This window comes from Trachurus japonicus, chromosome 5 (assembly GCF_045865225.1).
Source record: "Trachurus japonicus isolate A0001 chromosome 5, Traja_1.0".
Classification (NCBI taxonomy): domain Eukaryota; kingdom Metazoa; phylum Chordata; class Actinopteri; order Carangiformes; family Carangidae; genus Trachurus; species Trachurus japonicus.
This window is the reverse complement of record NC_140911.1, coordinates 33,695,075-33,714,444: the sequence shown is the minus strand read 5'-3', so window position 1 is coordinate 33,714,444 and position 19,370 is coordinate 33,695,075. Positions and strand designations below refer to the sequence as shown.

Below are 19,370 nucleotides of genomic sequence, written 5' to 3'. Positions count from 1 at the left end.
CACACACACACACACACACACACACACACACACACCTATGTACTGTACTGCGATAACAGGCTGCCAGTATCTTCATGCTATCTTCCCTGCGGTGTCTTTTTGGCAGCCAGTGCATATAAACACCTTGAATTGTTTAATGGTGCAAGACAGGAAACAGTTTCAATCTCTTTACCACCTCTGTGTAGTCCACTCTGAACCCCACCCAACCATCATCACACCTCATTGCATTTCCTGTTTAAATAAAGACACACTTTTCCATCTCACCAGATCCCCAAAAATCATTTTTTTGAATAAATGAGTAATGGAGATTAATAATTGCACAAATCAGATCAGATAATTGAATTTTGGCGCCTCAGTGGAAAATGGAAGGAAATAAAAGGGGTGTTATTCTGCAACAGTTATTAAAAGAATCATGTCGGGGCTTTAATCTAACGCTTCAGATGTTCTGTCAGGAAATATGAGATTTGGTTCACACTCACACTACTTCACGCACACACACACACAACTGTAAATCACAAAAACAGACGGGAAGAGAGCAAGAGAGTAACAGTAGTAATAAAATAATAATAAAAAAAAGGTTTCCAAAAATAAACCCAGTCCCTAAGTTTTGTGATAGGTCTTAAATGTTGTTGTGGTGCTTTGGGTGGAGAAGCGGTGTATTGGCCCTTGGAAGAGACTTTCTGAAACCTTTCTCTAAAAATCAATACCTTCTCTGCTAGGCAAAGAGGAGCTCTAATATAGTTTTATGTTATTATTTTTCCTCACACATGCTACATTTCTCAGAGGCCAGTGAAGGAAAGATGGATTTTCTCTTCGACTGGATGCTAAATGTGATTGTGAATGTGGTGGGTCAATTGGATGATGCAGAGCCTGCACTCTTCGGCAGGAATGTGTCACTTTTCTGCACATCCGACGAGTGCAGTTTGACATCTCACAAAGTTGTATTACTTTTTCAGTGCCGTATAATGCTGTGTCAACATGCGCTGCAAATGACATATCACACATTCAGGGATGCTTACGCTGAAGTAATAAGCCAAGTGCAGCCTCAAACTGCACCCATGGGTGTGATACTTAACACATCCGAAACACAAAATTAAGGAGTGGAGGACTGTAGGGACTTTCAAAGCGCAATGTGATCACTGGATTTAATTTTATACAGTGCACTGATAATGACAAATGTCTATGAAATGTCTGAGCTTGATTGTTTTGAATAATATTAAAATATGGTTTACTTAGATCAAATGAATCAGAGCTCTGCAGAGTTATTCTAGACCACATGACAATCAACACATTTTGTTGTCTCCTGGTGTACTTTGCCCTGTACAGTCTGCACATCAGCTTCGCAACTGTTATTCACATTAAAACACACATACACTGTCTCCGTGTGGCGTGTGTGAGGTTGGTTCAGTGAGAATGATGCTGAGCTTTGTTCGATATCCAGAGCAACAGAGACCTCTGTTGGGTAAAACCACTGTTACATGTTAACTGCTTGTGAACTGTGTAATATACTATTGTTACAATATGTGTTACTTTTATTCATTAGAATTCCCTTCAATGTACAATTAATTGTTTAGTTAAACACTGTTGATTCATCTTAATGTCTTCTGCAGTGACACAAAGGCTTTTTTAAGCATTTGATAATGAATCAAGTTCAACATCCTACATATTTTTTTCATTTGGTCAAAATGAAAATCCCGAAATTCTGCAGAATATTCATCATATGTTTTACTCTATTCATTAAAATTGTCTGTCTCTTTAAAACAACCATGAATCAACATGAACATGACAGACACTGAACAACCTGGGTCCATCATGGCCTGTAAACAGCTGACAGAACAATCTGAGCTCATGTGCTCCGGTGTCTCACTTATCCTGGAGCTTTCAACCAATATTACACAGTTGCCATCGGCTTGAATTACCATTGCCATGGAAACGTGTGCATCTAAACCGTCACACTGTGTCTGGAGTCAAAACTGGAACCGTGAAGCTAAATTGTAAAGACAACACGGACGATGAGCCGCGCAGGAAAATATGGAAAGTTTGAGCATCTGCTTTACGTTTCCATGGCGATGGAGTAAACTCTCTCTGCTGATGAGGAGCTATGTGATACCGTCAAAAATACCAGTAGAAATGAGAAAGTGATGTTGAGATTGTTTTGTCAGCTGTATTATGTTCTGTATGGGTTTCATCCTTATTGTTCACATTATCTTCTTCCACCTGCAGCTGCACTCGGAGTTTGGCTCTTAATGTGGCGTCCACAACAAAAAATGAAATCAGATTCATGCCATCATCCTCATCACCCCCCTCCCTCCACCCCACCAGTGCATTCGCATATAAAATCATCCACCCACACAAAGCCACAAACATTCTGGCATCCCTGCTCCATCCTGCCTGTCTGGAGTGGCAGGGTCAGGGGGGGTCGGGGATGATAACATGGCAGCTGTGATATCTTCCACGCGGTCCCTCAGTCCAGAAGCAGAGGCTGTTTCTCGGGAGGAAGTGACCCGTGTCTGAAGGGGGTGCTCTCTTGTCCAATCAGAGGACTGCTGAAGCCTGGCAACGCTACCTGCTTGGGCCACACTGCTCTTTCCTCCGACAGACAACAGAGGAGGAAGGAGGCGTGACCAGACAACTCATCATCTGCATCTGAACACGGCTGTGTGTGTGTGTGTGCGTGTGTGTGTGTGTGTGTGTGTGTGTGTGTGTGTGCGTGTGTGTGTGGGAGTGGTGGAAACCAGACAAACAGGCACAGAGGGGAAACTGAATGAGGAAATCAATCTAAACTATAGACAAACAAATAGAAAAAGCACAAAGTAGAACAAAGAAAGGAAGGATTCTTTACTAAAAACATTTAGAAGAAAAGATAAAAAAGTAATAAAAAGAAAAAAGATAGAAGAAAAAAGAAGCCAAAGTAATTCGGGCCTGTCGTCAACACTGGTATGTCTCCACAGACATACAGTAGACATAGAGATGCCGTTCCCTGCATTCCTGCCCCCACTTTGGCTAATTACACTGCACTCAGGGTGGGCACAGAAAATAGCTCTGAGTTCCTTTTGAAGTTCTGGAAATGCCTCCGACTCATGTGAATCTTTTATTTGTTCCCTGACATGGGGGGGAATGAATATAACCTTACCTTTGCAAATGACGACAATAACAAAGCTCTCTACCTTCTCACTTATTCACCAATTTGTTTCTGCCTCTGTGACACCTCTTTTACACACAGACACACACACAGACACACGGTTTGTCATCTAAGAGGTAATAAATAAAGCCTTAGATCTGCTACACTGTGAAAGCAGACACCGTAGTCCAGTAATCAACACAAAAATAGAAATGCAGTTGTCTTTTTATGCCAAAACAAAACAAAAAAACATAAAAAGTTCTTCTATCCAGGTGCAAACTTGAAAAGATTTTTTTAAAATACTTTTTTTTAATTTTTCATATCTGACTCTTTATAGTAAGCAGTAATTGTCACAACAACATACTCTGCATGCATGCTTTGGATGGTGACGTGTGGAAAAGTGTGTCAAAATACAAATTCAAGTATAAAGTGTTTCAGTGTTTCTGCTTTGGACCAAGAACAAGCGACAGCAGGTGAGGAAACTGCGATGCTGGTCCTGCTGGTCCTCCTCAGATCTCCTGCAGCAGGTTGGCGGGGAAGAAGCCCAGCTTGCGCCCTGTGCTGACCTTCAGGTAGCCATTCACCTCCTCACCCTTCTTTACCACAATCTGCAGACACACAGTAAACACACACTTAGACAGGGACATTTCTTCACATTTACTTTGCAAATGGGTACAGTCAGTTTTCCTGCTGATATTTTTTCATACACAAGAATATGATTGACACTGCAGTTTCAAGCAGCAAATGATCTGAAATGCAGCCTTCAACAGTAGCACATATTCTAATGCTCAAAGAAGAACAAACTAACAAGCACAAACAGATTATACTGGACCTGACAATTAAGTGAAGCATCATCCTCCAGCTTTGATTTAATGATACCGTGAGTGTGCCGTAAGCTGATTTGATTTGATTTGATCAACTCTAGTAACCCAGAGGGCAATTCTGTTCAGCAGTCCACCAAAAACCGTGTGAACTCTCATCCAGACTAGTAAGGTCTACCAAGGAAGCCAGCATGAACAGAGCTATGTCACAAAAACACACATGTAGCACTGCTCTCTCATATTAACAGAGTTTATGCACAGTCAGTGTTTTGTGGTGAGGCACTGGTGGATGTTGCAAAGCGTGTAGTGATATTTTGAGCATAATAGAGGTCAAAGTCACGGTTTTAAAGTTCTGCCCCTATTACTTCACTGTTTAACTGCAGTGTAGCGCAGCTAGCAGGAGGAGAGCTCGGTCCTGGCTGCATGTATTTTTCTCGGGTCTTTTCTTATGGTCGCACTCAGGGATCTAGAGCTGTAGAGCGTTATTTAGAAAATGGCCGGAATTCTCCTTTAAGCCTCCAAAGGATGTAGCGCCGCTTAGAGGCTGTACTATGATCTCTTGTTTAGTAACAGCCAAAGCTCTTTTCAGGCAACGATCACAATCATTTCATAAAAACAGAATGAAACATTTAGAAATGAAATTACGTATTTGTCCGTGAACACTCTTAAATCCTGATTTACAGATTTGTTGAAGCCACTTTGGCAACATGTGGTGGCACCATATGTGATGAAGACGCTGTAGCAGACAGTAGGCCATGTCGCTGGATCACTCACATCTTCACGAGAGGGATAAGAATTTAAAAGTTGAGAGTTCAGGCCGGTTTATGGCCAGGGTTAAACATAAACAGGTGTGAGGTTTAACAGCAGAAGGACTGAAACATTTGTTTCACCACATCAACATGACACAAGCCTCTGAGTGTGTATTCCTGTGTACACTGTGTGTTTGTGACTGTATATGAATAACTACTGCACAATATTTGTTTGTTAGTTTTTTTGAACTATAAGACACTGTATGTCCCTGTTACTGACTGAAATGACTGGAATGGAAAATGATTGTGTCTGTCTTTCCTCCTCCTCTGGATCAGTGTTTATATGAAACTTCAGCAGCTGAATATCCTAAACTCTTAAGTGGATTAATTAAGATTTTAATAGAGCAATCTATAGAGAATTAATTTCAGAAACAAATTATCAGACAGCGCTTTAGGCTGCATGTTGCTGTGGAACATTTCCTCAGTGTATTTGCGTGTTTGCACTATGCTGCCCTACAAAGGCAAAGTGTGTGTGTGTGTGTGTGTGTGTTGACCTGGTCTTTCTTCAGAGTGATTTGGCCCATCTCTCTGTTGCCGACAAAGGAGCGTGTGACCTTGTAGACCCTCTCTCCTGATCGCACTCGGATGATATAGTTGGCAGGTATGAAGCCTGTTCTCTCCCCGATCTTCCCCTGGAGGAACAGAGGATGTAACGGTGAGGTGCTGCAGCTCCAGTGTCACATGTAGATTACTAACGTGGCTCGATTTAAACATGAACATGTAGACCGGTCGGTGCGGCTTTGAAAGCTGAGCGACTGATAAAAATAGGTGGATGGATGGGGATGAAGAGGAGGTGACAGCGTTCCACTGTGCATCCACTGTGGAAAACAGTGTTTGTGACAAATATATGTAGCCTCATCAAGGCTGTTGGGAGAAAAGAGATGATAACTCTAGGGGCCCAGCACCCAGTGGGGCCCACAAAAACCCAGTCTAATCTTTGTATGACTGAATTATTTTGCATAAGACCCTGCCTGACTAATACTCATAGTAATGCTGCATTAGCATCAAAACAAAGTAGGCTAAATAAAAAATGATAATACGTACGTAGTCAAAGAAAAAAAAAGTGGAAAAATCAGGGGGCAGGGCCCCACTTTAGTATTCTTTCAGGGGGTCCAGAATTCCTAGCAACGGCCCTGAGCCTCATACTGTCTGATGAGCCCTATTTGTACTAGAATATTATACAGAACAATCAATGTGACTGTTTTGATGAGGATGTTCTCCTGAAATATGTACAATTGGACCAGCTACAGCTACAGTACATGGTCTATTATTTAGAACCTGAGTCCTGGTCATTTTTCCAGAGCCGCAATTTTAGTTTGAAAAACAGATGGCAGTATAGCAATTACTATGTTCAACCATTCAAGTGAAACCACTGTATTATCTGAGATCTGCCTGTCAACCATTGCACAACTTACTTGATGATGGCCAACCAAATCAATATGAGGAAATTCCACAGCCTGGCAGAAACTCAACCGCCCGTCGTGATTTACACTTGTTTACCATTAGTCCTTTGAATATTAATTGGCTAAACAGCTGCATAAATATTATAATATTATTAATAATATAAATAACCCTATTCTTAACAATTCCCTAAATCGGCCAACTTGCTGCTGAGCTCTTCAAATGTGTGTAATTGTTCTGGCTGAAAAAGAAAAGATAATCATCTCGTGGCAAAAGTCCCAGACCAAGATAATGACCAGAATCTAATTAATTGATCCTCAGGCCCTCTGGCCACCTCTCTGTAAAATTTGATAAGTTTTGGAGCGGAGATGTGGGCTGAACTCATCATCTTGATCATGAACACAATGAAATATGAAATGTGACACACACTCACCCTCCACCACTCCTCATTGGAGTCATCTATCACTGTGATGCGGTCCCCGGCACTGAGGAATAAGCTGAATGTGAGTGCTTTGATATTTGATTATTCAATAATGACACAAGTAAGGCAGGGATTTTAAAAGAGGAATCAGGTGAGAAGGTGAGCGGAGGTTCTTACTGCACGTCCAGGTCGTCTTTCTCTATGGCTTTGAAGCGATAAAGAGCCAGGTAGTAGTGAGATTGACTGAACACACCGATCTTCCCCGGCTGAAGCTTTTTATTCTGGAGAAACACAAACACAAAGAGATCAACACTGACTCAACATCATTGTGACTTCATCCTACCTAGTGCTTGATATCATGATAATTGATGCCATCCATCTCTATATTCTCTGACCTTGTCGTCTGCAGGAGCTTTGTCTCCTCTTTTGTCTCCTTCTGTGTTTGCTGGTACACCACGCAACAAAAGTGAGACAAACAGACAGACAAAAAGAATTTGAGACATTATATTCATCAGCACCATCCACCATCACAGAGAGACAACAAACATGGGGACAGATAAAGCAAGTTAAAAAGGAGGTGGCGTTCATTAAAGCAAATGTCTCAGTTGGACTCAGACCTGGGGCCATGCAGGTTAAACCACTTTGTCTTTCTACTGCAAACACCTTGTCCTGCATGCACTCACCTCCCTCACCTCCTTCATCCTCCTGTTTGGGCTGGGACTCATCTTCCTCCATCATCATCATCATCTGAACAAATTTAGAAACAACACGGTCATATTATAGCCTAAAAAGCTCAGCAAAAGCAACACAGCAGCAAAGAAACTGATAAGATAACAATAAAATAACATGGCTTTGTTTTGTAGGACAGCAGTAGACAGAAGTCTTATTAGCACGTCGTCAACACTCACATTCTTCTTGTCCTCTGACCCTTTTTTACGCTCCTTGTTGGCCATGATCACACCGATCCGCAGCGTCTCAAACACAGGGTCAGTGCGGTTCGACTGCGCTGAGAGAAAACGTGAATGACCAGGTTAACAAGGAATGCTTAAAGTTCAACAGGATTTTTTTTTAAGTGCATTTGATTTCAGCTAAGTCCTTTAATCTGCATCTGTAACTGATGTTGATTTCACTATGGATTCTTTGCATATAGGTAAAGGCTCATATCTGTTGTGTGTTCATGACACTATACGACTGTATGGGTGTGAGAACATGTGGTTATGTGAGGCAATTAGTCTATCTGGATCGAGACTGAGTGCAATAACAGGAAGATGCCGGTGTGGTGTTTTGGCAAGAGCTGTCTACAGGAAGCCTGGGAGCCCCCACCTCAGAGTTTGGAAAGCACTGTGGAAGACTTATTAGGGATGATAACAGTATGAATAAGTGTTATTTGTGGATGATTAGTTTCTTTGCAAATAAACTCATTAAAATCCACAAGCGACAGTCTCAGTCTCATCCTCGGATAACCTCTCGCCATGACAACCTCGGCAGAGGAAAAGACATGAAAAGAGATGTGAAGAGTCTTAATGTTAGAGCTGCTGGAAACTCCTGAGCTGAGTAGAAGAATCAGGTTTGATGCTGAATTTATCATTTAATTATTCCTCGTTATCATTTAATTATTCCTTATTTTCTTGTCTTTACTTTTAACAAATTTGGTTTTTGATTATTTTCTTCATGGGTGAGGTTTTCCTATGTAAGCCCTCCGCACATCCCAATTATGATAATTGTTCATACTATTTTAAATGATATGTTTGTGCAAAAAACAAAACAAAAAAACTTCAGCATCAAGACTGGTGAGTAAACAGTCACTGATGCTAACGCTAACAACACCTACAAATCCCTAAAAGGTAATTAACAAAGTGCAAAAGACTAAAACTGTTTTGAACAACATTACTATATTAAAGTTGTGTCACACTCATCAATAGATTTGATTTATTTATTTTTTTTAAGTGGATGTTCTCTTTGTGCAGCAGTTTACATTTGTGGGACTCACAGAAAGGCAGCAGCTGTGACACGGTGGCGTTCTGCTGACTGCTGTACAGAGGAGAACTGTACGCTCTCCTGAATCCTGGAGGCTAAAAGAGGAGAGGGCAGAAAATGAGAAAAGAGAGAGAACATAGGATGTAAAAACAAAACAAAAAACATGATGATCTGCATCTATATTTTGATTGATCAAACTTGGAGGAACTCTGGAATATGAGACTCACAATTTTGCCAAAACACCTCTGAAACTCCACGTAGGACTGACACTGGTGGTGGATGCTGGTTTTGCAGTTCTTACATCGCAGTGCAAACTTATTGTTCACTGAAAAGAAAACAATAAAGCAAAAAAAAAAAAAGAATTGATCTGCATGTATTGTCAAGCAGGAGACAAAAAGAAGAAGAGGAGGAACGTACAAACGATCATGCGTGCACAGACGTCGCAAAACTTTGGTTTCTTGCAGTAGTGGTCCTTGAACTTGTGAGGTCTGTCGTTGACTGGCTTAACCGGCTCTGATGGAGGAGGTTCCTCCTTCTCCTCCTCCTCCACCTCCTCGTCATAGATAAAATACACCTAGAGGGTGCAGGATAAAAGATGGGTAATGTCGGGAGAAAACATAAGAAAGCTGTTTCACATTAAAACACAATGTAAGAAACTGGGATTCTACTGAACTGCTCTCTGGTTGTTTCTATATTTAACCCAAATGGTCCCAGTATCTTGCACCACCCACAGCCTGACAGGTTTATATGAGAACAATTCCATTAATACTGAGCCACCCTGCGGTCTGAGCCACATGGAGTCTGTCTGGTCTTCACACTGACTCTATCATATCAGCCAGAGCCAGATCCACCAATAATGACAACACAAAGTGTCAAGAATACTGCATGTTTTTTTTTCCCCATCATCATTCTACTCAAGCCCATAAACTGAGTTTAAAAACTAAATCTGCATGATACTGGGAGGTTTTTTTTTTTTCGTGCATGGGGACACACTCATACACATATGAAACCACAGATAGGACAGGTTGAAAGGGTTTAGATCTCAAAATAGCCTTCAACAGAGACTGACAGAATTCCCAACTGAATGTAACAAAGCTTGACATTGCTACTCCTAAATAGACTCCAGTCTAGTCAAACAGACACACACAGAGAGTCAGAAGGACGCCTGACAGACTGAACTGGCTCCATCTCTCCATCACAGGCAGGATTAGAGCTGCTCTGTGGCCGTCAGGCTGTGGATTTACGCTACAATAACTGATAATACCAGGGATGGTTCACACATTACAGCACCATTACTCTGCAACTCTATTTAGCTGTCAGGGTTCCTAAACAAACCAACCACCATGCCTCAGTGTGCTCGTCGGCTTACAGGTGACGGATTCAAGCCCCCTTTTAAAATCTCTCACAAATCAAGAGAGCAGAAAAAACATACGTGTCATACATGCCCATATACTTTATCACCATGTATTTAAAGAAGGGATTCCTGTGTAAAATTAAGATGAGTGTGTTAAAGGGTTGGTTGAGCCATGTTTACTAAGTTACTTCTCTTCCATCCAGGGAGATAGTTTGTATTTTATAAGTCCAGGTTTTGAGATATCTGTCTCCAAACTTCCTGCCTCCATCCCAACAGTAATGTTTGTTTGTGGTGCTCACAACACTTGAAATTTACATCCAGAATAATTCAACAGCATCCCCTCTCCATCCAGGAAGTGCCCCAGTTACACACAGAACATCCTGTGATCAGTTTTCAAAGAAACTACTTTTTTTTTTTTTTGCCAAAGATGATTCCTGGTGAAATCTGTTGACAGTGTGTTGAGTGGATTATCCTGAATGTCGAAATTTGAGTTGCATATAGCAAATCTCAAAAGCTGAGAAAATAAAACCCAAACTATGCACAGGAGAGAGAAAGTATAGTGTTTCCAACTCTTTAATTCACATATCCATGTAAATATATGATTGTATAATCTGATAAGAGCTGAAAACATCTTAATATAAACTGTAACAAACCCTGAACAACCAGCCTCCTGGTCATGACTTAAATGTGCGGTGGATATTAGATGTCTCACCGTGTTGTCCTCCTCTCTCACCACGTTATCAGGAAGAGGTGGGTTGTCATGAATATCCACAGAGTCCTTGTCATCCAACCTGTCATCATCGGGTAGCAAATGTCACAGCTAGAAGCAAATGTTTGAACGCAGAAAATAAATTGTGACACACCAGCGGTGGTCTCAGTGTGCCGGTGCTCGCCTCAGACGTCACACTCACAGTTTAGGTTTCTATTTCTTCATTCTTAAACCTTATTTTCTGATACAAGAGACACTTAATTTGTTTAAAACATAGAAACCAACTTCTCACATAGTAAATCTTCTTACAAATGGGGGAAACTCTATCCTTATAGTCGTTTTTACATCAAGTGAATGAAGTAACGTAAGATCCACAAGAATCCAGAAATATCCTTTTAGGTTCTTGCAAGAATCTGGATTGTATCTGGAACATATTTCTGGATACGACATCTTACAGTGCTTTGACTGGAGCACGTCCACTGCAGATTTCATTACATTTTAGGTCATACTTTGAAATATCTCAGTAACTAGATCTCAGGATTTTGGGTTGTTTTGCAGACTGAACTCACGAGTCGTAATGAGCCATGGCGTTTGGTCAGTTGAGCTTTTGTTCCTCCAGATCTGAAGAGATCAGACCAGCAGATGTCACTGCAAACAGAAAAACAAAACCAGCATCACTTCTGTTGCTGGAAAGGAGGGGAATTCTTTTCCCTTTAGATCTCCAGTAAAACATGCACATGCATCTGTGTGTTCGGCCTGCGCCAATAAAGTTGTATTCAGTGGAAATGTAGGTCTTGTTCTGGGGAAGTAACTTGATCTTAGCAAACAGGCAACAGCAGCAAAGCAACAGGACTCAACAGGACACATGTCCAACGCACCTACAGACACTTTGAAGCATTTTACCCTTCTCCGGTTGCTCTCCATGTTAGATCACATGTTAAACACACGTTCAGTGATCAAACTCTCTACAAGCACTCAGCAACTAGTGGTAAAGGGTTAGAAATGACTAAGGACTAATGACCAAGACAATTAATTCATTAAAATCGACTGACCGTGAAATTTGAATTCCACCTCTTCTCAAAGTGATGTGCTTCTTTCACAGTCAGTGTTGTCTGGAGGCGTCACTGCAGCATGAAACTTCTGGGGAATCTTTCTAGCTTTTCCTACCAGCTGTGTTGTTCCTTTACATGCCCAACTTTCCAAATGAGGCTCCAACAGGTGGGACATTGGGATGAGTAATGCCAGCAAGCCAACCCAACCCAGCCCAGTGTGTGTGTGTGTGTGTGTGTGTGTGTCGTCTATGTGACTGTTTGGGACAGCTGAGCACTTTAAAAGCTGAGAGGCTGTCCCAGCTGAGTGGTAAAAAAACGGAGTGCTCTGCTCTGCTTCTGGTTCTTCACTCAGTAAAGACTAATGTTAGAATATTATCACACACACGCACACACAGTTGGAGCACCTGATCTGGTGTCACAAGCTGATCATTGATTTCAAGAAATTAAATTTAAAAGAAATACTAATACTGTAGGTTGAGTTTAATCAACCAGAATGTCTTGTGCATATGTGTGTGTGTTAAAAAAACACACTGTCATAGTGTCATTACAGTGATCACCAGTCATTGGCTTGATTATCATTAAGCCAAACCTGGAGCAATGGAAACAGGGTTGAAGTCAGTGAAGTAAAGTGAAGCTAGCTTGCAAATGAGACAAACGCTGTCTGAAAATAATATACTGGGTCAGTCTCATATGGGATTTTGATCTGAAAAATTCTACCCGAACCCTAACCAATAAAAAGAAGTTTTATATTTTATAATTTTTTCAAAAAGAAACATCCCTAATTCTGATACATGAAGCATCCAGAGCTGGATGCTGGCACGTCCTTGGGTTGTTGCTACTTGTGTGTCCGCTCTGTGCTGACACAGATGGATGGCTGAAACCCCAGAGGAGCTGAGGTTAAATTATCTGTTGCTTTTGCTTAAAATGCAAAAAAACAAGTAAAAAGAGGCAAACAGATGTCTGGTTATATTGTCTGAAACTTTTCTCTTTGCTCCCAGCCACAAGTTACACTCTACACACATGATTTTTTTCACAGTTGTAGACCAACTTGTCCTCTCTCCCAATGTGGTCAAAACAAGTGAGATTTACAGAACTGGAACAATGGGCCTCTGAATGAGGCCAGGTCCCCTCTGGCTGCCCATTAGTCAAATCCAAAGATTTTCTGACAAAAGCAGAAGTGCTCCCTGTTTTAATTAGGGTGATCCCAGTTCCCCATAGCTACATTTATCAGTCTCTGTGAAACACAACCAGTAACTGACAGACAGACAGACACAGACAGACAGACACACACACACACACTGATTATTATTAGTTTTGTTTTATAATTCAAAACAAGAATTGCACATTACAGTTTTTCTCAGTCGCTTTGGTGCTATTCTCAGATCAGAATGAAAGTTCTCATAACTATTAGTTCAACCTCCACAACATGTAGTCATTTGTCCACATCATAGTAGCAGTTTCTCCTTCCTCTGAACAAATTGCAAATGCTTTTGGACATGTATCAGTTGCTCTCATACAATTCTCTGCTGTTTTACAACATTATCGTTTGTTTATGTCATGTCAGTCAAAATGAACTATACTTTTGAACGCTGAATGGTCTTTCCCTATAAAACTAATAGTCCTCATTTCATTGCTTGAGTCATTACATACAAAATTCTTGAACTAGTTTTCAAAATCTGTCAAACTAGTTTTAAATTTTGGGAGAAGCACTGTGAATTCAATTATTCAAACATTTACAGTAAGGAACAATAGGTATGTATGGTATTGGACAGTAATTCAGCACTAAACAATCTGCACTGCTGTCATTGTGTCAGGCATTACTGTAAGATACAGTGGGACAAGAACTTTTTTACATTTACATTTAGACTTACAGCTTCACTAGAGAACAGATTTACTGTGTTGTAATGTATTACAGCAACCACAGTAAAGATTTCCCATCTTTACAGTACGGTACTGTACTACAGCATTTTACAAGTAGGAAGCACTTTTACAGTATTGTACACTACAGTAATAATGGTTGATGCAGTAGCCTACATGTACTGTACATTACTGTAATTTTACTCTGCATCACATAGGATTACAAGACAACCTAGAGGTGGAAGAGACTGAGCCCTTTTTACTCTGCTACAAGAACAAGACTTTGTGCAGTGGTGATTACAAACAATGGCATAAGGTTGAAAGAGATACAATGTAAGGATGACATTACTGTATCTTTGGGAATATTGAATCTGTTTCAATCGCTACAATTGACAGAGTGATGTAGATGAAAATGTGACTGGAACGTCTGGATGTGCAGGAATGATTTACAGTACTCTATAGGTTCAGTTACTATATGTTTGTTGTAGATGACTGTAGTGTATTTTTCCTTTGAACAATGCTGTGAACAAATCAGAATTGCAAAGAGCATATGCAGTAGAAATGTGAAACATATTCAGTATCTCCACTAAATACAGTAATGTGTAACTTTACTGTAGTTTTCACATGGCTACAAGTAGTGTATAGTGCTGTCTTGAGCATTTTCAGGTAGTATCATCACTTTTTGCATTGGAAAACACTTAGAGAATAAAGTGTCCTAATGAAAACATGACAAAGCCATTTGACTATCTTGTTCATAAACGATGGTGTCAGGACTTCTCATTTTGACGACACTGACAGTTTCATTGACATGAGTACTTGCTTTTGAGGGATGGACAATCCATTTTGAGCAAGTGACGCGCTTTTGCAGGTCATCCACTAGGTTTTGCAGTTTGTGATAATTGTTCTGAGAAATGCACTAACTGTTGTGCAAATGTTAAGAGTGATGTGAGAAAAGCACCAAAGCGACTGAGAAAAACTGTAATGTAAAGTTGGGCACACTATATCACTGAAACAATGTACCTTAATAATGAGTTCATATATTTTGTTTGCATAGAGTTTGGGTATACAACCAAGTTAAACAAACCACATGAAAACCACAAGGAAAAACAAAGAAAAGTATAAAGAGATGTCGTCCAACATACTTGTTTGGGATGGTGAATGAAGGTAACTTAAAGTTCACATTGTTCTGCTTTTGTTCCATTTGAAAAAGTAGTGGCAAAAAGACAATGGTGTAAATGCTTTATACTGTATGAATGACACAGCAAATGTCAACCTGGCAAAAAAAAAAGTCATGGCGGGAAATAAGACTGAAGAGAAACTTATCTTTCTGCAGCACACTGAGCTTTCACTCAGGCGTCATCACAGTCCCAGCAATCTGTCAGGAGCTGCTGCAGTTAAGAACTCTGAAATTTACAAATGTGGTTAAATCATAAAAACATCACATAACACTATATGTCCAAATAATGAGCACTTGTGTAGAGATAGATGTGGTAGCTTCCCATAGTGCTCAGGTATGGACCGTGACCGTCTCTTACGCAGATGTGTACGACATCATGAGGCTCTCCAGTGTTACATTATCTCCAAGCTCGGATTCATAAGGCAACAGATGCTGTGGCGTGATGCTGCCTGCAGGTGGAGACATCTGCATGAATTTGAACATCATTGAACAGTGAGGGAGACATATCTATCCAAGCAGTGCACAGATATACCGCTGATAACACAGAGTGATCTGAAAGGAAAGTTGGCTAAGTAAATGCTTTCCTCCCTCACAACCTGAAAAACATATTGCCTTAATGTGATTGTTATCAGGACATTTGTTTTAATGAAATACTGTGATGTATGTTGTTCCTCGGTATTATCACATTAATCAAGTCAGTATTCATAGTTTTTTGATGATACCCGTAGTATTTTTTTCATGGTCATTCAGAAAGTAGGTTTACCTTCAAACAAATCAGAGCAGCGATGTTTGCACAGGCTTCCAGGAACTCAGACTGAGAACCAACCAACCAGAAGATGGACAGACATATCAGAGTCTTTGTCTTCATTCAGTTATGTTCTAAAGTATGTGTCTCACCCTCATGACTATGGTGTTGCTCTGCCAGCTGTGACGTCCTGAACAAGGACGCAGGATGGTGGAGCATCCAAAGTCACACAGGACACAGGTGCTGTCAGCTCATCTGCAAGAACAAAGATATACAAGGGTGGAAACAAAGAAGTAACAGTTAAGGGCTTAGAGGAAAAATTGGAGGAAACAAAGGAGTCTATCCAAGTTGCGTGGAGTAGCCTACCTATGTGTGCCAAAGAGAACCTTGAAAATGTCTTGTAAATAAATGAAAACATGAGGTTGATATTATTATCATATCACTGTTAAATCCATGTCATTCAGCCAGTCTACATACTTTTTCCAGCTGTAACATAGAGAGGTAGACATCTGTACACGGAAATCTTTCCACAATGCTCTGAGTGGAGATAGGAAAGTCCCTGCAATAAAGACTGGCACAACCTCAGTGACAGCGTCCAGTTGCTGGTGTGTTCACACAGAAAGGAATGGAGGGAACCCTGAAATCAGAGAGAGTTTGGCCACATTGGCCTCAGGCCAAAATCAAGGTATAATAAATATTTGGATGTTCAAGGATTCAACTGTGGATGAAGAGCTAGGGTCAAAACCTGTGTAATCATGTACTGTATGCATGGTATAACTTAAAACTAATATGCATGGAAGTATATAGTTCACCTGTACAATTCATGCAATTTAAGTAATGTAATTATTAAATCTGCAAATTGGAATCTGAACAACTTGAATCCTTGGTATTTCCCCTGCAGAACAGTTGCAAAATCCCCACGGCCCACAATCTGAAAAAAAGAAAAAGAAAAAAAAGAACATAATTTGTGTAAAGGTCTGACTAATTTACCAGTTTTTGCACACTGGAAATATGAATCCACTGACAGCCAGACTTACCCCCTGCAGTTCAATGTCATCTGTATCAATCTCAGTGGGTTTTGTCATTTGGCACTCACAGCTGGTGGGCTTACAATCTTATCTAAAGTAATAAAAGTAGACAAGTATTGTATATCAACACTCACTCATTGAAGGAAACAAAGTCACATTTTTCCAGTCTTGCTGAACAGCTACAGACAACACAAGGAAACCGATAGAGGTGTAACAGACATGATAGGAAGGAGTGTAATAGATAAGTACCAAGGTCAGTTCATAGCAAAGAAAGAAACATTGTAAGGGACATCAAACATGTGGAATGTTTTTCTTCAATCCGAGACGGTATTCGATACAAAACAACCTCTTTTCAGCTTTTTCAAAGAAACTAAGAAGATATACAGGACTGAATCCAGTCCTACTCCACTGAGAGGGAGATTATTAGGAGTTGATACATGTCTAATAGGATCAGCAGTATGGTGGAAGCCTGTATGATACAAACTGGAATCAGGACGATGAAATTACCCTAAACAACCAATGTTGCCACCTATACTACAGATAAAAGGATTTTTATTCAAACGCTCATATTCCAGTGATAGTAATAAAGATGAATACAAAGTAGAGAACTTTACTTTTGTCTACTTCTCCATTTCTGAAGCAGAGCATGAGTATGAGTTATTAGTTACACCAAATGTAATGAATTCACCTACAAACAGCAACAGAGCAGTATTATTTAAAGATGATGTAACGTATATGAAAGTGAATCTTTTCTGTGAATGAACAAAAAACATCCTTTACATAAATGTAAAGAGGAGACACATTCAGTTTGTGTCAAGCAAGTCTGCATGTGTACAAATTAAAGGTGTTTAGCCTGTTGAAAACACTATGAAAGAAAACATAGCAATGGCTTCAGTGTAATATTTGTTAGGTTCATTTTCCAAATGTCAAGAAAAAGGCTGCTGAAAAACAAAAACAAAAAAAGATAACACATCTCACTTCGGGATAATATCAGGATAATATCTAATGTGATTCACCAGCGACAGTCACTAGCTGCATACTGTAGGCTACCTGTAGGGAGAGTGGAAGCTGCTCTGCATGTGATGCCCATGTGACGTTGCTATTGCAGAAGTCAGTGTTAAACATGAAAAGGCACAGCCGTTTATGTGTGTTTCGGCTTTGCAGGTTTGACCTGGGCAGGACTTTTGATCCATCGCACAAGCTGCCACAGAAACATTATATATATATATAACATACATTATATCTACACATTAGACTAAATAAGTATAGCCAATATCTGGTGATATCAGTTCTGTCACCAAGAATGTGGACCTGCAGCTGGTCTTTGGTCATCTGGTTGCATAGTTTGTAGTTTAAAGGGAAAATATAGCGTTTGGGATTATTGTCTAATGTTGCACTGACAGTTTGTTTCTGTTGTGATCAATATTTTCTTAATTCTTTAATAAATAATTATTATATGTATTTATTATTTGAATCTACTTCATCCCACTTTGAGAAGTAGGCTACATATCAAAGTTTTTACACTGTTAACACTACTCAGATGTTTGTAAACAGATAACCTGGAATTTACCCGAGTTGAGGTGAACTACGATCCTGTCATTTGAGTAAAATAAAATAAATCAAACCCAAACTTCATCAACACACCTGTCCAACCTGCAGAAACGTGAACATGTAGAAGGAGCTATTTTAATCCGTCTGTCCACACTCAGTCACAGCAGCTAGCTCATGTACTGTATGTCTGATTTTGTTCTCTCCATCTGCAAAGAGGGTGTTGACACTGTCTCTGCTCTTTATGACCACAGGTGAAAATCTCATCCACATACAGTAGGTCATTTGGATTTGAGGGTTTGCAGTAAGAATGATACTAAAACAGTAATAGATCAGAGTTACAGTATTAAATCTTATCATTTTTGATTAATGAAGTAAAGACTTACCAGATGGCCTCACAATTACAACATTAAGTTAGTCATGACTTTGTGGGTTATTGTTTCATTTTAACAAGTATGAAAACTGCTGTAGAAATAAAGCCTGATTGATTGTTAATGCACTGTTAGTAGCTGTATGTTACCATTTGCCTCAAAGGTTTTTTTTTTTGGTTTTTTTTAACCACATCAGAGAACAAATGTCAAACAAAACCGGAGAGAATAAATGATACATACTGAGAATGAGAGAGAACATTTCAGAGTAAGAGGCACAGACGCAGCCTCTCACAACTCTCCAACAGGAAGATCAAGAAGATCTCTTCCACTTCCTGGTCCACTGGAGTTACCTGATACTGCTCCTCTCAGAAACACTGGATCAGGGCTGTAGCCACCATCTATGAGACAATATATTCTATCTCCAGGTGAAGTAGACAGAAAAATGGTCAGTATACTGAAGTACTGATGAATTCAAAGAAACTAGAACCTTAATGGTTGTGAAAAATATGAAAATGATCCATGTCACATTATATTTTGAGTGTGAGACAGACAAGGGGGTACATTCCAAATTCAAACTTTTCAATTTTAAAGCTGCAAATTAATGAGAAAAAAACACATGTTCTCTGACATTAAGTCACAAATTTGTAAGAAAGACTCATATTTGCTAGTTCTTACAATAAACAGAAAACATATCTGCACTTTACAAAGGTGGAAGAGCACACAAGGGAAGATTAGAGAATAAGTTAGTGACGAGCAACAGGAACATGGCTGCATCAGGTAGGTTTACAAGTTAGTAGCTCATGGATCAAGAAAAAAAAAATGTTCTTGCAAATTTGTGACTTGGAATTTGAAAAAAATGCACCCCTCCTCTCTTCCAGGCTCTGGCTCACATATGCCGTCGTACCCGAGTATGGCTTCTCAGTTCAGCCTTCGAAAAAAAAAAAAAAAAAATTCAATGAACCACATGACACAGAGGATG

The 19,370-nt window shown here is 39.9% G+C and overlaps 1 protein-coding gene across 1 annotated transcript; it reads right to left on the bottom strand.

Annotated features, from left to right (window-relative positions):
• Positions 1–3,386: 3,386 nt before the first annotated feature.
• Positions 3,387–10,712, bottom strand: LOC146988028 (SH3 and cysteine-rich domain-containing protein 3-like; the record flags this gene model as incomplete). The annotated part of the gene is made up of 11 exons (XM_085777850.1): positions 3,387–3,729; positions 5,246–5,383; positions 6,586–6,637; positions 6,751–6,854; positions 6,969–7,018; positions 7,257–7,320; positions 7,482–7,579; positions 8,564–8,645; positions 8,778–8,875; positions 8,968–9,124; positions 10,617–10,712. Coding segments are annotated over 11 exons (1,038 nt in total), but the record flags the coding sequence as incomplete, so codon positions are not given.
• Positions 10,713–19,370: the final 8,658 nt, after the last annotated feature.